Source organism: Tiliqua scincoides, chromosome 1, assembly GCF_035046505.1.
Source record: "Tiliqua scincoides isolate rTilSci1 chromosome 1, rTilSci1.hap2, whole genome shotgun sequence".
Taxonomy (NCBI): Eukaryota; Metazoa; Chordata; class Lepidosauria; order Squamata; family Scincidae; genus Tiliqua; species Tiliqua scincoides.
In genome coordinates this window covers 139,353,816-139,376,901 of record NC_089821.1, presented here as the reverse complement: position 1 = coordinate 139,376,901, position 23,086 = coordinate 139,353,816, and the positions used below count along the sequence as shown (strand labels likewise).

The 23,086-nt window shown below is 42.6% G+C and overlaps 1 protein-coding gene across 1 annotated transcript in view; it reads right to left on the bottom strand.

The window, feature by feature from the left end:
• Positions 1–883: 883 nt before the first annotated feature.
• COMMD1 (copper metabolism domain containing 1) overlaps positions 884–23,086 on the bottom strand; it is a 107,790-nt gene continuing 85,587 nt past the window's right edge. The window contains exon 3 of the mRNA XM_066638017.1: positions 884–1,057. Within this exon, the coding sequence (XP_066494114.1) occupies positions 950–1,057 (108 nt within the window). The 3' untranslated portion in view covers positions 884–949. The remainder of the gene's footprint in view (positions 1,058–23,086) is intronic.

Genomic DNA, 23,086 nt, shown 5'->3' with positions numbered 1-23,086 from the left:
GCTCCCCACACCTCCTGCAGCCCTGTCTTCATAAAGTCACAAGCACCCCCCCTTGCGCTCCTTAGCAGCGCAACCCTGGGGATCGTGTTGCTGTCCTAGCCCCTCCCCCGCAAGAACTTACTGAGGGAGTAAAGCTCCCTCAAAGTTTGAGAACCACTGCCCTAGTGTATAAAAAAATTTCATGGATTAAAAAACAATGAAAAAAATAGATATTAAGACCCACTTCCAGGTTTCTTGCCCCTCCATTGCTCCTAATGAGGCTTCCTAATCTTGATACCCACAAGGGTTGATTCTGGGACTTCCTGCTGATACCATAAAATGTGTTAAATAAAAGCAGTTAAAAAAATTAAGTGCGTCCCTTTACAATTGTGGTTTAAAAACAGTTTTTCTTATTGTTGCAGACAGGCAATTAGAAATGCAAAGGACCCCCTGCCTTTGCCTGGCTCAGCTGAAGAATGGCATGATCGCTTGCATGAGTATCTCTCTACAACAGTAAGAAAAGCAGTTTTTTTAAACTGTGTTTTAAAGGGAGGCATTTTTTCCCCTTCTCCTGGGACCAGCACATTCCTTCTCATTTGCAGTGGCCATTCATTTGAGTCAATTCTGTGTATAAAAAATCTGTGTATAACAAGTTTGGACCTGTAACAGCAAAACCCCCTGTTGTTCTTCAGAACTAGATTATTAGCTTTAATAAAGGTCAATTACTCCATTCTTTTTGCAAGAGACAAAATTCTTTGAAAGTTTTTATTGCACGTCTTCCTGAGTTATCATCAGCTTTTGGGGGGGAGGGGGTCATCTCTATTCTACTGGGTTTCTTTCTTTCTTTCCTTTTTTTTATTTACAGAAAGGGGTCTGAAACACTGATGCAACAAACACAGCGACCAACATTTTTAATAGCCTTTACTGAAGTTAATCTGACTGCAAATCACAAACTGCTTTTACTCAAGAGCTAGGTTGCTTGTGTGAGCGAAGTAATGCTGTCTTCAATCTCTGAAAGCTTCTTCAGCATTCGATTCAATTTGATCTCATCAAATTCTAGAGTCAAAAATTCGGATTCCTGCAACAAAGAAAAAAAATAAAGGAAATTGTTAATTTATAGCACTTTTTACTGTTAAAAAAGAATCAAGAGAATATGACTACTGAGATATGGATCTCTGTGCTGGTTCCCAAGCACCCTTTTTTCTTTCACAAAACAGCTTTGGAAAAATGTGGAACAATAGGACTATAAAAACACAGCCCAATCCATTGCTGCCCTAATGCAGGCACAGCTCCTCAGAATTTGGTAAGCAGGTGTTCCCAATGACATATACTGCTACAGCTGATTGACAGGTGCTGACTACAGAATTCAGGATCTCAAACTTTGGGAACTCATTATCTGAGCCAGTATTGGTGCAGAGTAATTATGCTGGCTATGCCCAGAAATGCCACTCCAAAATGGGGGGGGGGGGGAATTCTGTAATTTTAAAGTCCGGGTTCCCTCAGAGCGTTAACATGATGTGGGACTATGAGTCAAAACAAACTGTGTATCCAGTCCCAGCCAGGATGTTTTTTGCCTGAATTGTAAAGAGTTGGGGCATTTGTATAGAGATGTGATGGAAGCTTAAGCTCTCCTGCCGTAACGAGGATCTACCGCTGTTTCCAAAATTGCCCACTTGAGAATGTATGATGTGTGGGAAAAATGCCTCTGCAAAGTTGGAGGTAGAATATATGTTTTTATTTGGCTAAGCTTTCCTGACTCTGCAACTGCTTTAACTTGTGCTGTTTATGTTGGTTTTAACGCCATTTACTGTTTATAGATCGTTTAAACATGCCTCTTGTCGGTTTTTGGTAAACTTCTTTGATCTCTTGGAAAAGTGTTCGAACTAAAACCATCTCCTATGATTCATTTTAACCAATGAGAACTGCAGACATTATCTATAAGAATCTAAAAAAAATCTATAAGAAAAAATGCTTGTTTTTCAAAAAAACAAATATGTTACAAAGACTGACAATGCATCCAAGGATATAATTTAAATGGGGGTAGTGCTGACTTTCCCCATAAGTTAACAGCTAATGTCATCCATCTCTCCCTGCCTTTCTATATGATTCTGCCAAAATCATCAACTTATTTCTATCTTTGGGGATGACTTATTAATGTTATTAATATTAAATATTTATAAATTATAGGGCGCAATCCAAACCCATGCTGGAGCAGGCAAGCCAGGAGGCTTGCGCTGCATCCAATGCGGGTTTGCAGCGAGCAGCAGCTCAGCCACAGGCAAGGGGAAGCTGCTCCCCTTACCTGTGGGTAAGGGCTGCGTGCCCCTATGGGTCTCCTTGGACCTGTGCCACCTCCGGAGGTGGCAAAAGTCAGAGGAGAGCGGAGCGGCTTGAAGCCGCTCCACTCGCCCCAGGGACGGGGGTTGGGATCTGGCATAACTGCCGGGTCCCAGCCCTGCCCCCGGGGCCGCCCTCCCCCCTCCCCCGCCCAGTAATGCCCACCCACCCCCTCCCCACCCCCACGCCTACCTTTGCCGCTTGTGTCGGCGCGCTCACGGGCTTCTGCCTCCGTCTGCGCATCTGAATGTGCCGACGTGGCTCCCGCTCACGGAGGCGCAAACGTGCTTTACGGCATGTTTGCGACCCTCCAGGGCCACCTATGCTGGCATAACTGCTGGTTAGGATTTCGCCCATAGTATTTCATTATTTTAAAATATTTTTTACTGCATTTCATCAAAATATTTCACAGCCATGTATAAAAACAATGATTACCAAGAAACCCCACAACAAACTGACAGCAAAATCAGCACAGAAATTTAAACACATATATAGGATCTTTGAGATTCTGTTTGGAGCTTCCACTTATTATGCAACATGAAATGAATTTACTAGGTACATGATTTTAAACCTCCCCCAATTTATAGTGGACCCACTAAATAGCCAGATTGATTTTATTGATTATTACAATTACTTGCCAGAGAAATTGTTTGGAATACCTAAGGGCCCGGTCCTATCCAACCTTCCAGTTGATGCAGCCATAATGCAGACCCAAGATAAAGCAACAAATGTTCCCTTGTCTTGAGGAGGCATCTGAGACTTCCCCTCACTGCAGGGTGCAGTGCATGCCTCATTGGCACAGCTGCATCAGTGCTGGAAAGTTGGATAGGACTGGGCCCTTAATGTCATTCGCGTAAAGGAGAAACCCAGATCAGCCCAGCCCATTCAAGGAATGGTATGCAAATGTTAGCATCTCTTAACAAAAGGACTCTTGCAAAACCCAAAGTGCTTTACCCCCATTTAAACCTCCAGGGATCATCTTGTGGCCAAGTAGCTACCCTGCTGGCTTGAACAATCTATTTTGTACACGTGAAACAGTTATTAAGGCAAATACTACTGTTAAGCACTGCTACCCTAGGAGGGAATATCCTGGAAAAACAGCCAGTGTACAAGTTTACTGTGGGCTTTGTTCAGCCCAATCTTACGCTAACCACCTGATGGTGGTGCTCCCACTGTGCTGGCGCTGACTAAAGCAGCCAGTGCCAGTTGTAAAAGGTGCTCCAACATCATACCACTTAGTGCACTGCCAAGAGAGCCATGCCATCATGTTTCCCCCTGCCTGCTGCAGCAAATAAGTCAATGGAGAGGTGGGAAAGCAGTACATGGGTGATACGGGTCTTGGAGGAGGTGGACAGATAGGGCCTGGGGGGGCAGGATCAGTTGTGCCACAGCTGCCCATGTCCTGCCCCTCTTTCCAGACCCGTTCCCGTGGTGCGGGTCCATGTGGATCCATGCGTGGGTCCACTATTTAGCTAATGCGATCTGAATAGATCCCTTGCGCCTTGGAGGATTACCCCCAGATAAGGGAAGGATTGTTCCATTATGCAGAGGACACCTCCACAATGGCCCCTCCAACCATAAGATGCAGCAGTTGCCATTCTGGCGCAACTGCATCGGCAGGGGTTGGGTAATGGATAGGATTGGGTTTATTAGGCTGCAATCCTATACACACATTCTTGGGAGTATGCCTGATTAAACACAATGTAACTTATTTCTAAGTAGACATGCACAGGATTGTGCTGTCAGTGCAAGCATGTATCTCTGTACTTGTGTATACATGTACTTGTGTATGAGACTGCTTTTGCAAACAATGCTTATTAATGTGAAAGCATGACATAACTGTTGTGTTCAATGCAGACATGAACCTTTGTGTTCATAAGAGATTATCTGTGACAAGAGTTCTCAACAAAACAAAAACTAAGCAGTGCAGTATGTCATTTGTATTTGCTTTTCTTGCTCTCCAGTTTAACTTCCTACCTCATGCCTGGAGGCCTGTGAAGCAGAAATTTGTTTATCCTCAGTGCAACAGTGGTTGAGCACCCATAACCACAGTGATTTTGTTCTCTAAACACTACTATGAAAAAGAGCACAGGTGTAGCCACTTTAAAGATAACTTTTTAAGAAGGGTGTTTCCAAACAAGGCATTTGGCTTAATGGTGCATACTTAAATACTATTACTGGGATAAAGTTTACAAAAGTAATGCCAAAAGTGTCAATTGTAGAATGGTTCAGTTATAAATCTTGTTTACTGAAGCATGTGCAAAAGTTGCTATAAGTTAGGTTTCCCACAGGGATTTCTTGGGAAGCTGTCATGAATGTGACAAATGGATAATAAAAGAAATGGGATTAGGGAGTATTTTTATTTCACGTATCACCACACAATTTACAGTAGTTCTGTAAAATATTCTTAAAGTTACGAATGAATAGTCCTTTGCAGTGGTTCTCAAATTGTGGGTCTGAAACAAGTCGCTACTTGGGGGGGGGGAGCACTGCTGCCCCATCACCATTATAGCCACACCCTCTGACATTTATAAATCAGGCAGCAGCCTTTAGAGCCTCTAAAAAGTTTGGAACCACTAGTCTATGGTCTTATAGTGTCTGGCATGGCTACTTACAGGTCCAGCCTATTTATACACAGATTTTTTTATACACAAATTTGACTCATCAAATGGCCCCTGCAAATGAGAAGGAATGTGCTGATCCATGGAGAAGGGGAAAAATGCACCCCTTTAAAATCACAGTTTAAAAAACTGCTTTTTATTGTTGCAGAGAGATAGTCATACAAGTGAGTACAGGTATAAAGTATCCACAGATTTTTCTATCTCAAAGCTGATAAGAAGGGCCCTTTAAATTAAAGGAAAACAGTAATTTAACATTTAATTAAACATTTAATTTAAACATTTAATAATGCCAGAGAGGGCAGCTGGCTGACAATCCATCAGTCATTCTCTCTACAGGTTTCACTCCTCCCTTCCCCCGAGCATGTGAAAGAAGGCTCATGTTGGCATCCTTCAGTCTCGGAAGACCATGGTGTCACGCTCTGAATGGTGGCTCTGGAACAGAGTGTCCTCTCCAGTGCGCGAAGCCTGGGTAAAGTAGGTATGGAGGATAGGCTGTTACCCATGCAGCAAATCCCCCCTCTCCACGTCACTGAAATGGTCCAATGGAAAGGCAGAAGCCAATATGGTTGGTTCCAGCAGCGTCGCAGGAGTTGCCAGAACGTGACTGTGTTCAGCCATGAACTGCCTCAGGGACTCCGGCTCTGGATTTTGCCTCGAGGTTGACTCCTGAAGCCTTTTCCACAACTGGATGTAGCCACAAGGCAGTGGAGGTTTGGGATCAGAGTTTTCCTTCTCTCAGATGAGCTGCCTTCCCAGGCTGACGAGTCCCATCTACCCGGTGGCTAAATGGCTAAATGGGAAAGAAGGCTAAATGGCAGCAATTATAACCTCCTATCACCACCTCAATTCTTTCCCCCTTGCTGGGGCTCCTGGTGAAAGGGGGGATCACTGTCTCCTAGTGAAGCCTAAGCTCCTGGAGAGACAGTGATTGATTCTCTGTGCATTTCAAAAGGTCAGCAAGACTGTTTTAAATCATCAGAGCAAAGAAACTTTGTTTTTTAAATTGATTTGCTATAGTACATTTTTTGCCATCCACATGAGTGCTTGGAACCCACAATAATTAGTCTCAACCTGTATTTCTATTTTTAGATTGTGGACCCTTTTGGGACAGGGAGCCATTAGTTATTTGATTTTTCTCTGTAAACCGCTTTGTGAACTTTTGTTGAAAAGCGGTATATAAATACTGTTAATCATCATCATCATCATCATCATCTGGCAACTACAGACTTTAGTACACGATTAAGGAACCGCAAATCAGCTGTCACAAAAAAAAATCTGTCTTTGACAAAGAAATTACAACAAAGGCGAGTTGAACAACCCATTTCAAAACACTGTCATCCTGATAGAAACAACCTCTCTATCTTTTTGGAAAGATTTCCAAAGAGAAATAATGAAATCTAAAGATAGTATTTAACTCATTTTGATCCCACCTTTCATGCCTATTCTATTTCATGCAACACCACCAGGAAGAGAAACTACAAATTGCAGGTCTTCTCCCAGTCCTCCTAGAACTTGGGCACTCTTTTGTGCTACTGAATTCCAGAACTAGGAAGTATCAGTATTTCAAGACAGAAGGAGACTTATGCACTTGGAATTTCTTCTCACTCCAATCAAACTATAAATAAAAGATTCCATTACCATCTTTAGCTGCTGCAGCCTTTTTAAACTGAACTGTGTCCCCGCCCCTGAAAAACACCAACCAAAAAAGAGAAGCCAGAGAAGCATACTTCCTATCCTGACTTTTTATTTTACGAATATAGGTGAAGCCTCCATATCCACAGATTCTGCAACTGTGGATCTGGCTCAACATGGGTCCCTTGGACCCACGTGGAGCAGACTTGGCCCCACTTAAGCCCTCCAGAGGGCTTTCTGAAGCCCGCAGAGGCAGCGCGCGTCCATCCGCCACCTCTGTGGGCTTCAGAATGGCCATTTCTGGCCATTTCATTTGGCCAGGTGGTGGATGGATGTGTGCTGCCTCTGTGGGCTTCAGGAAGCCCTCCAGAGGTGACTGGAATAGAGCTCCAGTCACCTCCGGGGGGCTTAAAGGGGCCATTCGTGGATTTGTTTATCTGAGAAATTTGGCATCAGCAGGGGGTCTGAGAACTGATCCCCTGTGGATACTGAGGTCCACTTGTATGTATTTCATGATGAGGAGAGGATTTCATGAATTTCATGACAGGGAAAGGATAGGTAAGATAGATATGTTTTAAATAAATAAATAATGAGAGGAGAGAATTTCATCAATTTTCACAACAGAGGAAAGGTAAGAATAAATAATAATCCATTTTCATGTTGTCAAGGTGGTTTTCTGATCTCCATTAGACTTTGATCTGGTTGAGTCTTTCTAGAGAAACCTTTGGCCTTAACATTCCACCTAATCTCCTTTCCCCAAACAAAAGACTGTGGTACTTCCAGGTGGAAAATCTTTCCATAATCAGGTCCACTGACCAAACAGTACCTGTCACTCATTAACCACATGTCGACTGCATCAATCACTTCTGGTTCAAATAGCACACCCAGCACTAAAAGCATGGTTGGCACAGCCCAAATATAGTTGTGTAACTCCCCTACTTGTTACTAGTTGTGGGTACTTCCTTGTTGTGTTTTTGCACCATTGTACCAAAGCTGTTGTCTGAAGAAGCCATAAGCGTAACCTGGCCTGAATCTGGGAAACCAGAATGGCCTCCCATCTAGCAGCTTGAACTTTATATCAGAGCTCTGAAACACAGGTGGATTTTAATGACTGGTACATCAAAGAGTGGACAATGTTATCAGCTGCTGCTTACATTTTTGGTTATTTGACAAAATCATCAATAACACTGTACAAAATAGCCTGCTCAACCAGCTTTGCTGTAATGTTTAGAAAAGCAAAGCTCACTGAACTAGTTGCTATTTCTTCAAGGTTATACAAAGAAGATGCACAATCTGAAAAACTTCCACATGTTGCATTGTCACCTGAACTGAATAACCCCATATGCTAAATGTACAATAGAACAAGGTCATGACCAAAGTGCAGAACCTGTTGTACTGTGACTTAAGAGTATGGCGTGATTAGTACGAATTATGATTCAGAGAAGCACAGATCCCCCCAAATGGGGTTTAGTAAAGGGCATCTGCGTCCTTTCAAAGTAATGTTAAATGTCACTGGAGAAATGCAAGAGGCTAGGAAGCTTGGCATGTGGAACAAAGATCAATTTTGAAAGCTTTGATAAGGAACATATTTGACAGAAGCAAAGCAGACAGCAGTTTTCAGTCTCCTTTCAGAAAGGAGAACTGACAAGCTTGATGAAAACCGCCCTTCTACATTCCCTTGTCCATGCCAGAAGCGTGCCTATGTATCCAGGGTTTTATTGACAGCACACATTTCTAAAAAAGATTGTGTAGCTGTACATCTAGTTCTGATAGAAATATCTGGCTGACTTTTACACTATTAGTTGCAGTGTACTCCTTTCTAATGTTTTCTGCTCTCATCTGCTCTCTCAAGTTTAGATGCAACTTTTATTGTGTTTTTTCTTGAAAGCTACTTTTGAAACTCGCTTGAGGCTATAAAGTGTGTGTGTGTGTGTGTGCACAAGGTGTTGTCTGGTCAGACACACTCTTGTATGTTTAGTATTCATTTGCTCATGTGATACGTTTAAGAGCGCAAATCCTAACCCCTTATGTCAGTGCTTTCCAGCACTGGCATAGCGGTGCCAATGGGACATGTGCTGCATCCTGCAGTTGGGTGTCACTCACGGAGGCCTCCTCAAAGTAAGGGAAAGTTTGTTCCCTTACCTCAGAGCTGCGTTGCCCTTATGTCAGTGCTGGAAAGCGTCATAGTAAATTAACATGCAAAGGTTCCAGTGTGTGAGGTTCAAGTAATTGCCTGCAAACTCTGCATTCAAAGACAAAAAAGCAATCTAAAAAGAAACTCCAGTAAACCTGCAGAAGCCAATCCTCAACCTTAACCAGGTTAAATAAACTGTAATCCCCCTCCAGTATTTTAGCTTGTGCAATGGAGCAGATTGCTAAGAACGATCTGTGACTGCAACATGAATGTAACCATACACTTTGGTTTAGACATCCCAGCTTGTAGTCTGGGGAAAGGGTGTGCATGTGCTTGTGTGCAGTTTTGCAACCAAAATAGTTCACAGAGTGGTTTACAGAAAAAATCAAATAACTAACTGGCTCCCTGTCCCAAAGGGCCCACAATCTAAAAAGAACACCAGCAAACAGCTACTAGAAAAGGCACTGTGTTGGGCTGAAGAGGGACAGTTATTCTCCTCCTGATAAATATAAAAGGAGCACCACTTGGAAAAAGTGCCTCTTTGCCCAGTTAGCAGGGAGATCCGTATGCATACCTAGAAATCTTAGATAAATACTTTACATAAATTTTTGTTTATAATGTTTGCTAGGGCACAGTGATTAGCAGAAATGTCTGGAAGCCAGCACTAAGGCTTATTTGTTAAATCTCATACAGAACAGACAGGATCCCATCATAGATCCTTGCTACGGTATACCTGCTTGTGCCTCTAATAGTGTAATCCTATATGCTGACTAGAAGGTATAGGATACTGTCTAAGAAGCAGGTATCTCAGATATGCTTACTATTGGGGATGTATGTCAGCATAGCAACAGGTTTACACCAGCATCTCATAACCACAGAGGGCAGAATTAGAGAATGTCAGCAAAAGAAGCAGTGCTTTAAAAACAACTACAGACCTTTTGTAAACCATTTAGAACCTATAAATCAGCAATTACGAGAAAGATGCTTGTACTTATTATAAATGACATTTCCCTAAGTGTCCTTCTATGTCAGCATTTTCCTACAGTTGATCCGAAGAGAATAATCTTCCACTGCTAAAGATTATACCAGAAATATGCACTTTTACTCTCACAGCCTAATCCTAACCAACATTCCAGTACCAATTCAGCTGCAATGCATCCCTGAAGTAAGGGAACATATGTTCCGTTACCTTGAAGGGGCATGTGTGACTGCCTTCCTCAATGCACGATGCAGTAAGTGTCCCATTGTCATAGCTGCATGGGTGCTGGAAAGTTGGTTAGACTGGGCTGTCAGTTTACTAGGGGAAAAAAACCCAAAACTTAGCAATGAACACTGTGGTAGTGAGATGTACAAAAGGGGTTCTGTACATAAGGTAGTATGAGGAGAGAGCTGGGCAAGCAAATAGACTTGGGGAGATAGAGGTACTTCCTAAAACTTTACAAATCTAAAGTGTTTGTGAACCACTGATGTGTGTTACTTTTGCTCTGCCCTACTTTTTGATACAGGAATATCATGTAGCCCAGTTCTGGTTGAAATGTAGTGCTTCTGCTGTCTCTGGAGAATACTGGTTGCTGTTAAGATCACCTGCTGAAGAAGTCGCTTTTGAATCTAGTTGACAATACTCTGCATTTAGAAAATGGTTGTCTTGCTTTGCCTTGGGAGTGAAAAATTTCCAGTTCTGACTATATACATCTCAAGAGACCTTGTTATCGGCTGCTCAGCCAACAATACTTTCATTCTGTGAGCTTTCCTAGATGTAGTTACCAAAGCCAATACTGCCAGTATAATTGGGATGCCAAAAACTAAAACAAAATAAGTAACTTCGACAATGTAGCATTCAAAAAACAAATGTTTACCTTGCTTTCTATGATTCAGTATGAGGACAGACCCATATCATTAGGAGCATTTCTGACAAAATTTTACTCTTGCATACCTAATTTAGACCAATGGAGGCAAAGAAAATATGCTGATTCCTTCATACAAAACCTCCTCAAAAAAGAGAGAGACAGAGTAGGGCATTAAAGTAATACAAGAATACTACAGCAAAATTAATCATCCTGTTACATTCACAGCAACCTAATGTCACTGCAGAACTCAGAAGTTATTTGAAGGTCTCTTACTATCCTGTAAGGTACGTGTGATCTCCAAATAAAACCTGGATAATCTCAAAGATAATAAGATGGAGGACCAATACTATCGGCCCAGTTGTTTTCATATGCATTACATTCCTGGCAGCAAAAGAGAGAGAGAGAGAGAGAGAGAGAGAGAGAGAGTCTGTTCGCTACAGAGTTATTTCTCCCACAAATATAATGATGGCATTTAAAATCCCTAAAGTAAAGCCTGTATCTTTGATTCCCTTCCAGGAAAAGCAGGGGGAGGAAAAGAGTACACACTAGATATACTGAGCCTCTTTTTGGCCTTTCCATAATTATTTTGGTATGACACAATCTGGGAAGGACTATCAACTTCTATGCCATGTTAGAAAAGGGGGAGGAGGAGTTACTCTTCTTTCAAGAGGAATTTTTCTTTAATTCTTCTGACGTAGCATCAATCCCATCCCATTGCAGATTAAATAGAAAGGATTGGAGCAAGTCCAAGAACATGAGAAAAGCTTTCCATTTGTTACAGAGGAGAGCAACCAATTTAATTTCACTGCTTTCATGATATTAAATTTCTGAAATTTTTCCATCTATCAGTTCAGCCCTTAAATCAAAGGAGGATTATTTACGATCACTCAAAGGAAGTTAACCTTCTCAGCCTCAGCCCTATTTAGCATGTCCAAAGTATTAGAAACAAAGAATTTTTGGATATATGTTCCTATTGACATAACAGGTTCCTAGATGTTAGATGTATGTTCCTATTGACCATAAGTCTAATACACTGGAGACTTTGCCTGCCGAAACTACACTGAACAAACACCAAATTGAACAAGAATGTATCTGTGCGTCTCTTACACTGTTCGCATTCATTTCAATGTATTTCACAGTAATGTTGGCACCCAAGAACGAGAAACACAGAGCAAACATAACAGACGGGACCAGCTCGTCAGTAAAAAACTGCACACAAGTTTACAAACCGTTTTCTTCTTCAGGTACTGACAAAACACAAACGTTTAATGTCAACAGGAATTATCTTGCAGCTTCTTAGGACAAAAACAGCTAGAGTCTGGAGAAAACTTGGCTAATTAGATTATAAATGGGTTGTTTCAGAGCCAAATTAATAAAAACATTATATAACAAGTGGAAATGATTTAACTCAAAGGCAAGGTACTTCAACTACCTCCGACCACATGAAAGGCAGAGACCAGAAGTACAGGCGGCTCTCAATTCATGAGGTCTTAACTTGCATGTTTTTGAAATAGCAGGATGTGCAAAATACCAAATAAGGCTTAATACCAAAAGCCTTATTTACCTGGCAATTTTCAAAGTAACATGGTCGCTAATCTGCTAACTAGTTGCTCATGAGCAACTCCTTTCCATTCTTGTGGGTGGTCTAAAACCAGATGATGAAAAAAGACAAAGAAAATGCATTTGCAGACTGCTGCTCAGTGCTCCTCTGTTTCCTTAGCAGCATCATTGTTTTCAGCATTGCTTTCAGTCATTGACACCAGCAGCCTCTTCCAGCAGCCTCCCTCCTCAATCCCCTATGCCATCTTGGGCAAGCAGAAGACACAGGTCATCAGGGTGAGTGTTAAATGGTTTTTTCCCTGACAATATATTATCTCAGCCTTTTCTCCTTACAATGTACTTCAACCATTGACAGTGCCACCCTCCTTCTCCCATGCCTCCCACAGTAATTGCCAGCAAGTGCTCAATGATTTTCCCCCTAACTCATACCAATTATATCAGTTCCTATGGGAAAACTAGTTTCAATTTGCGCATTTTCAAGGTTTGTGCTAAATTCTGAGAACATCACCCCCACGTAAGTCAAGAGCTGTTTGTATATCATTAAAAAACTGTTATTCAACATATTTCTACTCTGTCTTTCCAATGCTTAATGCAGCTTACAACGTTCATAAAAACCAATAAAGCTACCAATCTGGCAGTGTGGAAACAATGGCGTGGGCCAGCTTGCCGGCATCAGACCTGGACCCTACAATGGCTGGCACAGGTAAGTGTGCACCAGACGGTGCACAAGGTGGATGAGGGTAGCGAGAGGGCATTTTGGAAGTGGGGAAAAGATAAGCAGATGGTGGATTGGGCCCAGGAGGGAGGCGGGATTGGTGGCAGCAGCACACACTGTATCCTAACCCCCACTCCAGGCCTAAATAGCTGGTACATTTGAATAGCACCATAGGGCAGGCTGGGGCTTGACATGGGGTAAGGGGAATTATATTCCCTTACCCCGAGATGACCTCCTGTCCGCTTGAACCCTGCACTGGATGCAGCGCAGGCCATGTGGCCTGGCTAAGCAGGCACTGGGTTAGGATTGTGCCATCAGTCTTTATTAGACTAAGGGTGCAGTCCTAACCAACTTCCCAGTACTGACATAGCTGGGCCAATTTGGCATGCACTCCATCCTGCAGTGGGGAGGCAGTCAAGGGGACTTCTTCAAGGTAAGTGCATGTGCGTTACCTTATCTTGGGGCTGCATTGCAGCTAGGTCAGTGCTGGAAAGTTGGTTAGGATTGCGCCCTTAGTGCTGCACCCACTCAGAACAAAGTTGGGCATATATTCTTCTCAATGAAGCTTTTGCAGGGGATATTCCTAACTGGATTGTGTCCAAAGAGCTCCCTTTACTACACATGCTTCTAACTTTGTATGTTTTAAATTTTAAAAAGTGCACCACAATTATGTGTCATACAATGACTAGTTGAAACCAAAAGCTATTTGATAGCACGGTGGAGGTTTTAGGTTTATTGGAAGTCCTGCAGTGAACAAACCACCCACACTAAGTCTAGCACTTTGAATGGTCTCACATATGTGATTTTCCATCTCACGTTTCTCTACATTATTGAAAACAAGAGTTTTGTCATAACCACTGTGAACAGCTCCCTCTCTGTGTTGCTAGGACACTGTTCATCCATAATTGATTTGGATTAGCTAGTTCTTTTTTTAAGCTGGATGTTTCAATACAAATTTTAAAAACCTATTAAAATATTCCCTTCAGATGTTCACAGTATTAGCAGCTATGATATGGAAGAATTATGAAAAGCATAGTGGTATTCTCAGCATGGGGTACATTGTGAGTCTACAAATCCAGAGAACCATGTCATTTTGCACATTCACTGCATCTCAACTTTTGCAATCCTCTCGGTTTTTTCACTGGAGCACTAGACACATGTATTTTGACCAGGGTTAATACCTGATGAGCATGAAGCTCAGGTATGTTTTAAAAGCCTATGCTGATGCCCTGTCTGCACTCAGCAGGCACAGCATGATCACTGGAGTATTCTGCCACCGCATAAGTCTGCTCAGACAAAGCACCCAGGCTCTGAGGTTCCTCTGCCAATTTGGGATCCAGTTTTGTCACATACAGGCCATCCGCATTACCTGTGGATTTGGGACTTGTGGATTTAATCTTCGATGGGTCCCAATTCTGCCTGACATGGACCCTCAGGAGGTGACTGGAGGGCTGTTCTGGTCACTTCCAGACAGTGTTCTGAGGCCCACAGAGGCCTCAGAATGCCTTCTAAGGCTTAGAATGTTTTCAAAAACAGGAAGAATAGTGAACCCAAATAATATACAGGAATAGCTTGACTCATCACTTTGCTCTTTCAGCCATCTTTAGTTATAACCACATTTCAAATGTGCTTTCCTCTTTCATCTGATTGCATCCAGCCTTCCACAATGTTTGTCAATGTTCTTATATTTATTCTTCTTTTATTTCTGTTTATTTCAGTTTCACATGCATTCACATGTTATATAGTTAGTTACGTTTTTTGTCATTCAAAATAACTTTGCAAGCTAAATAAGGCTATGCTTTGACGTTCATCCTTTTTGAATTACATCCATGTTCTGGTCACTAACCAGACGAAAGTGCAAAGTATTGCTGAATTTTGAATTGTTGGGCATGATCATCTAAGGGCACAATCCTAACAGGTAGTTAGGCACGTTTGTGCCTCCTCGGGAGGAAGCCAGGTCGGCGCTCCAGGAAGCTTAGGATGAGCCGCTGCAAGGATGAAAGGAAGGTGTGGGGGAGGTGGGGAGGAGGAGGGGGCATTCCTGGGTGGGGGGAGGGCGAGTGGTGGGTAGCCTCGGGGGCGGACGGGTAGGGAGCGGGAGGTGGGGCTGGGATCCAGCAGTTATGCCGGATCCCAACCCCCATTCCTGGGGAGAAGAGAGCGGCTTCAAGCTGCTCTGCTCTCCTCGGACTTGCGGCACCTCCAGAGGTGGCGCAAGTCTGAGGTGACCCATTGGGACCAGCAGCCCTTACCCAGAGGTAAGGGGAAATGTTTCCCCTTACCTCTGGCTGAGCTGCTTATGGCCACTGTCTTGTGCTGGATACAGTGCAAGCCTCCTGGCCCACCTGTTGCAGCGCAGGATAGGACTGCGCCCTAAATAAATCAATCAAGACGTATCTCTCTCCTCCCCCAATTTTCAAGAAGATAATTGTGCTGGTTTGGTAGCTCAATTTTGAATTCTTACTTCACCTTAACCTCTGTGTTGAGTGACAAGTTTCCTGCTGTGCCACATTAACCCAGGCAAATACAGTTGCTGAGTAGGTGAGGGGAGAGTGAGGGCACCAAGTATCTCCATTTTCCTTGAAGGACAGGAAGTTCAAGTTGAAGGCCCATGGAAGTTTGCTGGAGGTGCTTTAAGCCATTTGGCCCAGTGTTGCATGTACATAACAGGGACCAAATGTGTACACCTGTGGGCCGGGCAGAAATGGATTAACCCATTTTTGCCCGGTCCACAGGTATACACATTTGGTCCCTGTTATGTATATTGCTGATCTCTTGACTAAAATATGCAATTGTCCCTTAAAATGGCCACAGTGCCAGAGGATTAGAGGAATAGCAAATGTCACACCAATCTTTAAAAAAAGAAGTAAGGAACCCGGGAAACTATAGGACTAATGTCTGTTCCAGGTAAGATGGTGGAATGCCTCATCAAAGATAGAATCTTAAAACATACAGGCGAATAAGCCTTGCTGAGGGAGAATCAACATGGCTTCTCTAAGGGTAAATCTTGTCTCATAAACCTTTTAGAATTCTTTTAAAAATTCAACAGGCATGCAGATGTGAGAGAACCTGTGGATATTATATATCTGGATTTTCAGAAGGTGTTTGACATTGTCCCTCACCAAAAGGTTGCCAAGAAAACACCACAGTCAGGGAATAAGAAGGCAGGTCTTCTCCTGGATTAGGAACTGGTTGAGGACTAGAGTGGGTGTCAATGGGCAATTTTCACAGTGGAGAGAGCTGAAAAGCATGCCTCAAGGATCTGTCCTGCTTTTCAACCTGTTCATAATTGATCTGGAGACAGGGTTAAGCAGCGAGGTGGCCAAGTTTGTGGATGACACCAAACTTTTCCAAGTGGTGAAGACCATAAGGGATAGTAGACAGCTCCAGAAGGATCTCTCCAAACTGTGAGAATGGGCAGCAAAATGGCAGCTTTGTTTCAATGTAAGTAAATGTAAAATAATGCACATTGGGGCAAAAACCCAAAACTTCACATATAGCCTAATGAGTTCTGAGCTGTCTGTGACAGATCAGGAGAGAAATCTTGGGGTGCTGGTGGACAACTGGATGAAAGTGTCAACCCAATGTGCGGGGGCAGTGAAGAAGACTAATTCTATGTTTGGGATCATTAGAAAAGGTATTGAGAATAAAACGGATAAAATGATAATTCCATTGTACAAATTGATGGTAAGGCCACACCTGGAGTATTGCATCCAGTTCTGATCGCCACATCTCAAAAAGGATGTAATGGAAATGGAAAAGGTGCAGAAGAGAGCGACCAAAATGATTACTGGGATGGGGCACCTCCCTTACGGGGAAATGCTACAGCGTTTGGGGCTCTTCAGGCTAGAAAAAAGGTGCCTGAGGGAGAACATGATTGAATTGTATAAAATTGTGCAGGGGATGGATAGAGTGGATAGGGGGATGCTCTTTTCCCTCTCACACAACACCAGAACCAGGGGACATCCACTGAAACTGAGTGTTGGGAGGGTTAGGACAGACCAAAGAAAATACTTCTTTACCCAGTGTATAATTAGCCTGTGGAACTCTCTGCCACAGGATGTGATGATGGCATCCATCCTAGATGCCTTTAAAAGGGAACTGGACAGATTTCTGGTGGAAAAGTCCATCACAGGTTAAGGTTACAAGCTGTGATGGGTAAGTGCAACTGCCTGATTTTAGAAGTAGGCTATCCAAGAATGCCAGATGAAGGGGAGGGCACCAGGATGCAGGTCTCTTGTGGTCTTGGGTGCTCCCTGAGACATCTGGTGGGCCACTGTGAGATTTAGAAAGCTGGGCTAGATGGACTTTTAGCCTGATCCAGTGGAGCTCTTCTTATGCAACACTGGGCAGAAATGGCTTAAAGTCAAGACTCAGAAAAGTCCTCTGAGAATTCAGATTTCCACCCTGCCATACATATGCGCAAACATGCAAAAGCACATGAGACATTTATCTTCCTCTTTACAGTTGCATTTCATTTCCTGCCAAGTACCATAAGATAAATATGTCCAATGATATATCACTGGTATATATCAGTTGTTTTTAAGCTCCCTAAAAGTGTTTCACAACCAAACAGGAAGAGTATGGTCTGTAGCATCCAGCAGTTAGTAAGGTAAATTTAAACCACAACCAGAAACGCAAGTGGGATAGCAGGGTCACTGTCAACTCATCTCACTACACAGCTAGATGCTGCAGAAACTGTCCTCATAATGTCATGAGGATAAATTATCCCCACAGCAAGTTGACAAACTGTGACCCAAGGGTACAATGGTAGTCTTAAGTGTAGATGACTAACAGACAAACTACTACTTGAAAATCTTAATATAATGTAAATGTAATTTCTGTTCTTTAAAAGTTAACTAATAGGGCGGATACAGTGGAAGCTCTGAGAAGGAAATCAGTTTTAAAACAGTTGGGATGGTTATTTGCACAGCACATCTTGAAGTAAAAGAGGACTAATAAGGCAATGATGCTCTCTTCAGCTTTGGATGACATCCTCTGGCATAAACTCCTAAAATTCAATTATGTTTTACACGTAATTACACACAGCTTCCTTTTACTATTGCAAAATGCATTACCTATCAACGTCATTGAATTTATTCTTCCTTCTCATTCTTACATTTGCACCTGAGAATGTGTAATTTTTCTTTGTTATCCATTTCACTGTGTCATACTGGCAGTTTCCAAACTATGCTGCAAGAAATCTGCAAGAAGTTCATCATGTGCTTAAATACCACGAAAAATTTGAAGGAAAGAAGAGAAATTAGTAAAATACTGAGTTCTTATCAAGTGTTAGACGTGCAAACACCACCACCACTACCTCCTTTAATCAGGCAGTCCAAATCAAGGATATCAAACTTTTCATATAAAGCAGTGTTTCTCAAACTGTGGGTCAGAACCCACTAGGTGGATCCCCATTCATATCATTGTTATTTTTAATATATTAGACATGATGCTACCATGGTACATAACTGCATTTGGAGAAATGTTATAGACCTGTACTTTAACAAGCTACCTTGTATATTCTTTTAATAATTATAGTAAATGGGACTTACTCCTGGGTAAGTGTGGGTAGGATTGCAGCTAGGATAAGTTAAAAATTTTCCTGCTTGATGATGTTACTACCGTTCATGACATCACTTCTGGTGGGTCCTGACAGATTCTCAATCTAAAAAGTGGATCCCTTTGCTAAATGTGTGAGAACCACTGATACAGAGGGCTGAAGTTAGCATTCATGGTGCCTACTGAGGGCCGAAAGTGACATCACTGAGCAGAAAGTTATATCATTAGGCCATTTCTACCAACGTTGCGTATACTCAACAGGGACCAAATGTACCTGTGGGCCGGGCAAAAATGGGTTTTAAGCAGATGAATGGCAAGAAATAAGCACTTTATTCTCACATAGAAATTAATTAGCTGCAAATGACAGAAGAGAAAATGTGCAAATCCTGTTCATATTTTCAAGATGTGAGAGAGTGCAATTATCATGCTGAGAGAGCATGGGGGCTGGATAAATTGCTTCCAGGGGCCAAATTTGTCCTGCAGGCCTTATGCTTGACATACCTGGTTCTAGATAATCAAAAAGGGCTTGATCGTCTTTATGGTCACATACTCATGAACACTTGGCATTATGTAACTATTTGTGCCTTCAGTGATTTTTCCCCAACTCTAGCAGTGGGCACAAGAGGAACAATTAAAAAGGCAGGTGTTTCCCATTCTTTCACCACTACTGTAAGGATGAGGTGGGATTTTGCAGTCATACAAATGGGGCGTGCACTGCATCTTGCAGTGGGGGGGGGAAGCGGTCATGGAGGCCTCCTCAAAGTAAGGGAACATTTGTTCCTTTACCTTAGGGCTGCATTGCACCGGCACCAGTGCTGGAGAGTCAGATAGGATTGGGCACTCAGACACTGAACTGCGTAATAGGACTTCCTTGGTTTGGATCTTGCCTCTGCCATGAATTCTCATTAGGTGGCCTTAGGCATGTTGCTCCCTCAACTCCTGACTTGCAGTATGGGGTAATAACACTTACTTTACAGGGTTATTGCAAGGACAATATCAATATAAAATATGTGAAGTGCTTTGCATATTCAGTATTATTAGTTTCCATTAGAGAATGCATATCTCATTTGCAGATCCTAAACACAGATGGGAAGTTTCACAGCTTATGAATTTCCATGCTAAGAGAAGAATCCAGAAAATTAAGTACTTTGAGATCCCCTTGATTTCCATGGGAGTTGATGTCTAATCATATACAGTTTTAAAATGATCTGCTTGAACTTTTCTTCTGAAATCAGTGGGACTGAAAAGCTTCTCAGCTTTGGCTAGCCTGAACTCTGCATGCTTATCTACACAAACCTGCAAAACATGGTCTAACCACTGAGAAATTCTAGCAAATTCCTCCCACTGCATTGGGTCCAGGTTTCTGGATCTTAGAAAATGGACTAATGGCTAACTTGGGACTCAAACAATAGTGACATAAGTAGGTTCTAAAACAGTTTCAGACTGAAGGGGCATTACGTTATATTGCCTCTATGCATATTATAACTTTCATCAATACAATTATTTTATTAACTCCATGAATCTACCATTGCAGTCACCACGTTGGGAGGAACAGGAGGAACAGGAACTGGCTCTGTGGAAGCCAGTGCAGACACCAGTGCACTGGCGGAATATTCTTCTAAGGGCCTAAGTGGTATGGAGACAGGCAGTCATGTTGGTTTATTTTAATTTTGTTTCAAAATTTGTATCCTTCTACAAGACTCAGGTGAGCTACATGTTATGTAGTAGTGCAAGGCTCTCCAAACTCTCCAAACCTCTCCAAACATGAGGGCCACATCATCTATCTGGCATGGTGTCAAGGTGCCAGAAAATAAATAAATAAATAATACATGGAGAAACGGTGTGTTGAGAGTTTGATGGAATATTATAAATGGGTGGGGCCTCTTTTCTATTAATGAAAAGAGGAGAGCAGAGGGCAAAATTGACTTGCACATGAAAAAGGGGGAATGCATTTTGTAAAGGGATTTGTGGGAGCAGTTGCGATTTTTTGGCCTTTTCAGCCATTCTGAACCTCACAGCGGCAGCATAAGGATGCTCCCCTCAGCTTCAGAGGCTTATAGGTGACATTGTTTAGTGTCAGGTGTCACTTGATGATGGGGGTGTGGGAACGAACCCCCGTCGTTAAGCAACACACTGTTGTATTTATATTCCAGGTCTCCAGTATATACCTCATTCAGCCACTAGAGGTGCTGAATGTAATGCTTTGTAATGGAATAATTTCTTTCCATTTCATGGCACTACATTCAGCACCTCTAGTGGCTGAGTGCAGTATATATCCAGAAGTGTGTCTTTTGGTCTATTTTTAACCTTGAGGGGCTGGGGAATAAAATCGTCCAAAGGGCTGGATGTAGTCCTGCATGCTGGGGTTTGGAGACCCCTGGTCTAGAGAGACAACTTAGCTACACTGGCATGTGCCCACATATGACTCCAGGGAAACAAATATAAGACTAATCAGGTGATAGGACCACAAAAGATCAAAAGACATACAAGCCTTATATCAAGCAAAGCCATAAAAATATAGTTGGAGAATCCTTTGGTGCAGACTTGTTCTTAGAATGTGGCATAATCAAACATTTGTTTTCTATAGATTATGCAAGAGTTCAGGGAACAAAAAACATTTCAAGCTTGAAGAACTAATGTCTTTTAATGTGCTATGAAAGCACTAGATTATCACTGATCTATTTCAGTTCTTCTTAAACTAATTTGGACATCAACAAAATGAAATCTTTGCCATGAGGCTGATCAAGTAATTCTGCAAAAGCCATGCAGAAAATTCCAAACTGGTTCACTCTAGTGGAAACTAGTACTGCAAAATCATGTTGGGTTGGTTGCCTTTAGGGAAAATGTGTGCCCTTTTCACAAGCTCCAGAGGCTCACAGGAAGTCAGATGAACCACAATGGGGGAGTAGTAATGGCTACAAATAAAGCCCAAAAAAGGCAGCTGCTAACTGCAGTTATTAACAATTTCATTTCAGATCCAGATATTTTAGTTGAAGAAGAAAAAACTCAAGGCATGATTTATCTTCCACTGGAGATTCTGCACTTACAGCCCAATCATATTCTTCTCCAATGCCTATGCATTGGTGCCAAAATGGCGACTGCTGTATCCTGCAGGAGGGGAGGGCAGTTGCGGATATCTTCTCTGGGTAAGGAAACAATCATTCCCTTATCCATGGTGAACCTCTGTGGTGCCGGGGGGGGGGGGTGTCTAAATGGCTGGTGCAGGTTCAACAGGTTCACAGGATGGGGATGGGAAGGAGGTTAGGATATGGTGGCCACTACTGCTGCTGAACCAGCACTCTTTCCGGATTCTATCTGCCCCCCCGCCCCATTGTTGCCCTATTGCCATCCTCCCCTGCCTCTATTCTGGCCTCCTGCCACTCTTCCTGCTTACCTTTAGTGGTGGGTGGCTAAAGAACTGCTGGCATGGGCAGGAAGGCTCTAACCTTCCCGCCAGCATATCAGCAGCATGGTATTGAACATGCTGCCAGAGCACCTATTAAAACTGGTGCAGACTGCTTTATGGCGGTCAGCGCCAGAGGAAGAGGAACTATGATGAGGGCTGGCCCCATTAGGACTGGGCCATCCATTCAAGGTGTGCATCTATCCCTGGTGCAATAGTCAAGCATGTACCTTAGGCAACAGCATGTAAAACATGTGATGGATAAGAACTGGTCATGGAAGCTGTTCCTGTTCTCTCTTCTTTTGAAAACAAGATTGCTCCAGTGCAAAAAAGCAGGAACACTCATACTGAAAAGAGGGCAGTTACAGTTAGTCTTCAGTGTCAAATCTGGAGAGGCCTATTGCCAGATTCACTCTAGGAACAAGTCTGGGTAGTTTTCTTGCAACACAGCTGCAGAGTTAGGCTTACAATGATTTCTGAACTCTGCAGAGATGGGCAACAGTCTACTTTCAGAGGAGGATAGAAAATGATTTTGCTCTTTCTTTATTGCATCCCATTCAATTCAGTAAGTAGTGCCATTATAGGCATGGCACAAATACCGTAGATACTCGCCTATAGTACATGAAATTTTGGCCAAGTAATCAAGCTCAAATTATCACTTTGCCTTATCTCCGGGTCAATCAGAGGGCAAAGCCTTTCAACTCTGAAAAGTTTGGTTTCTCAAGTGGCAGACAGGTGCCAAGTTTCTCAAGCAGCAGGCAGGCACAGCTCCTTAGAAGCAATTTGTTAATCTTTTATTCTCCTTCCTTCTGCTGCAGGCTGGTTCTGTTTTTTGAAACAACAGGATAGGAATCCTCCTTTCCATTTGAAGCAGGCTACAATTCAATGCACCCTTACTTAAGAATAACACCCTTGAAAAGCAGTGGGTCTACTTCTCAGTAAAAAGGGTTGCAAATATATGCAGCTCCATCTCTCTGCTGTGAATTGAATTGCACACTCCCAGTTATGTGTTATGGGTTGTATGTTGTACGTAGAGCTTCTGGCTTAACACACCAGACACCTTAAAGGTGGATTTGATTCATGGTTCTCCTGCAGTGGTTCCCAACCTTTTTCACTTGCATACCCCTTGGCAGCCCATTTCCATAAATTGTACCCTTCGTATTAGCAAAATGTTTGTAATTAATAAAACAAGCCTTCATCTCTTCCATATGAAAGCCCAGACTTCATGTATTTATCACAGTGTTTTCTCTTTTTATCTGTTTGAAGATCAGAAGACTCTGCCTTTGCACTGTTTTG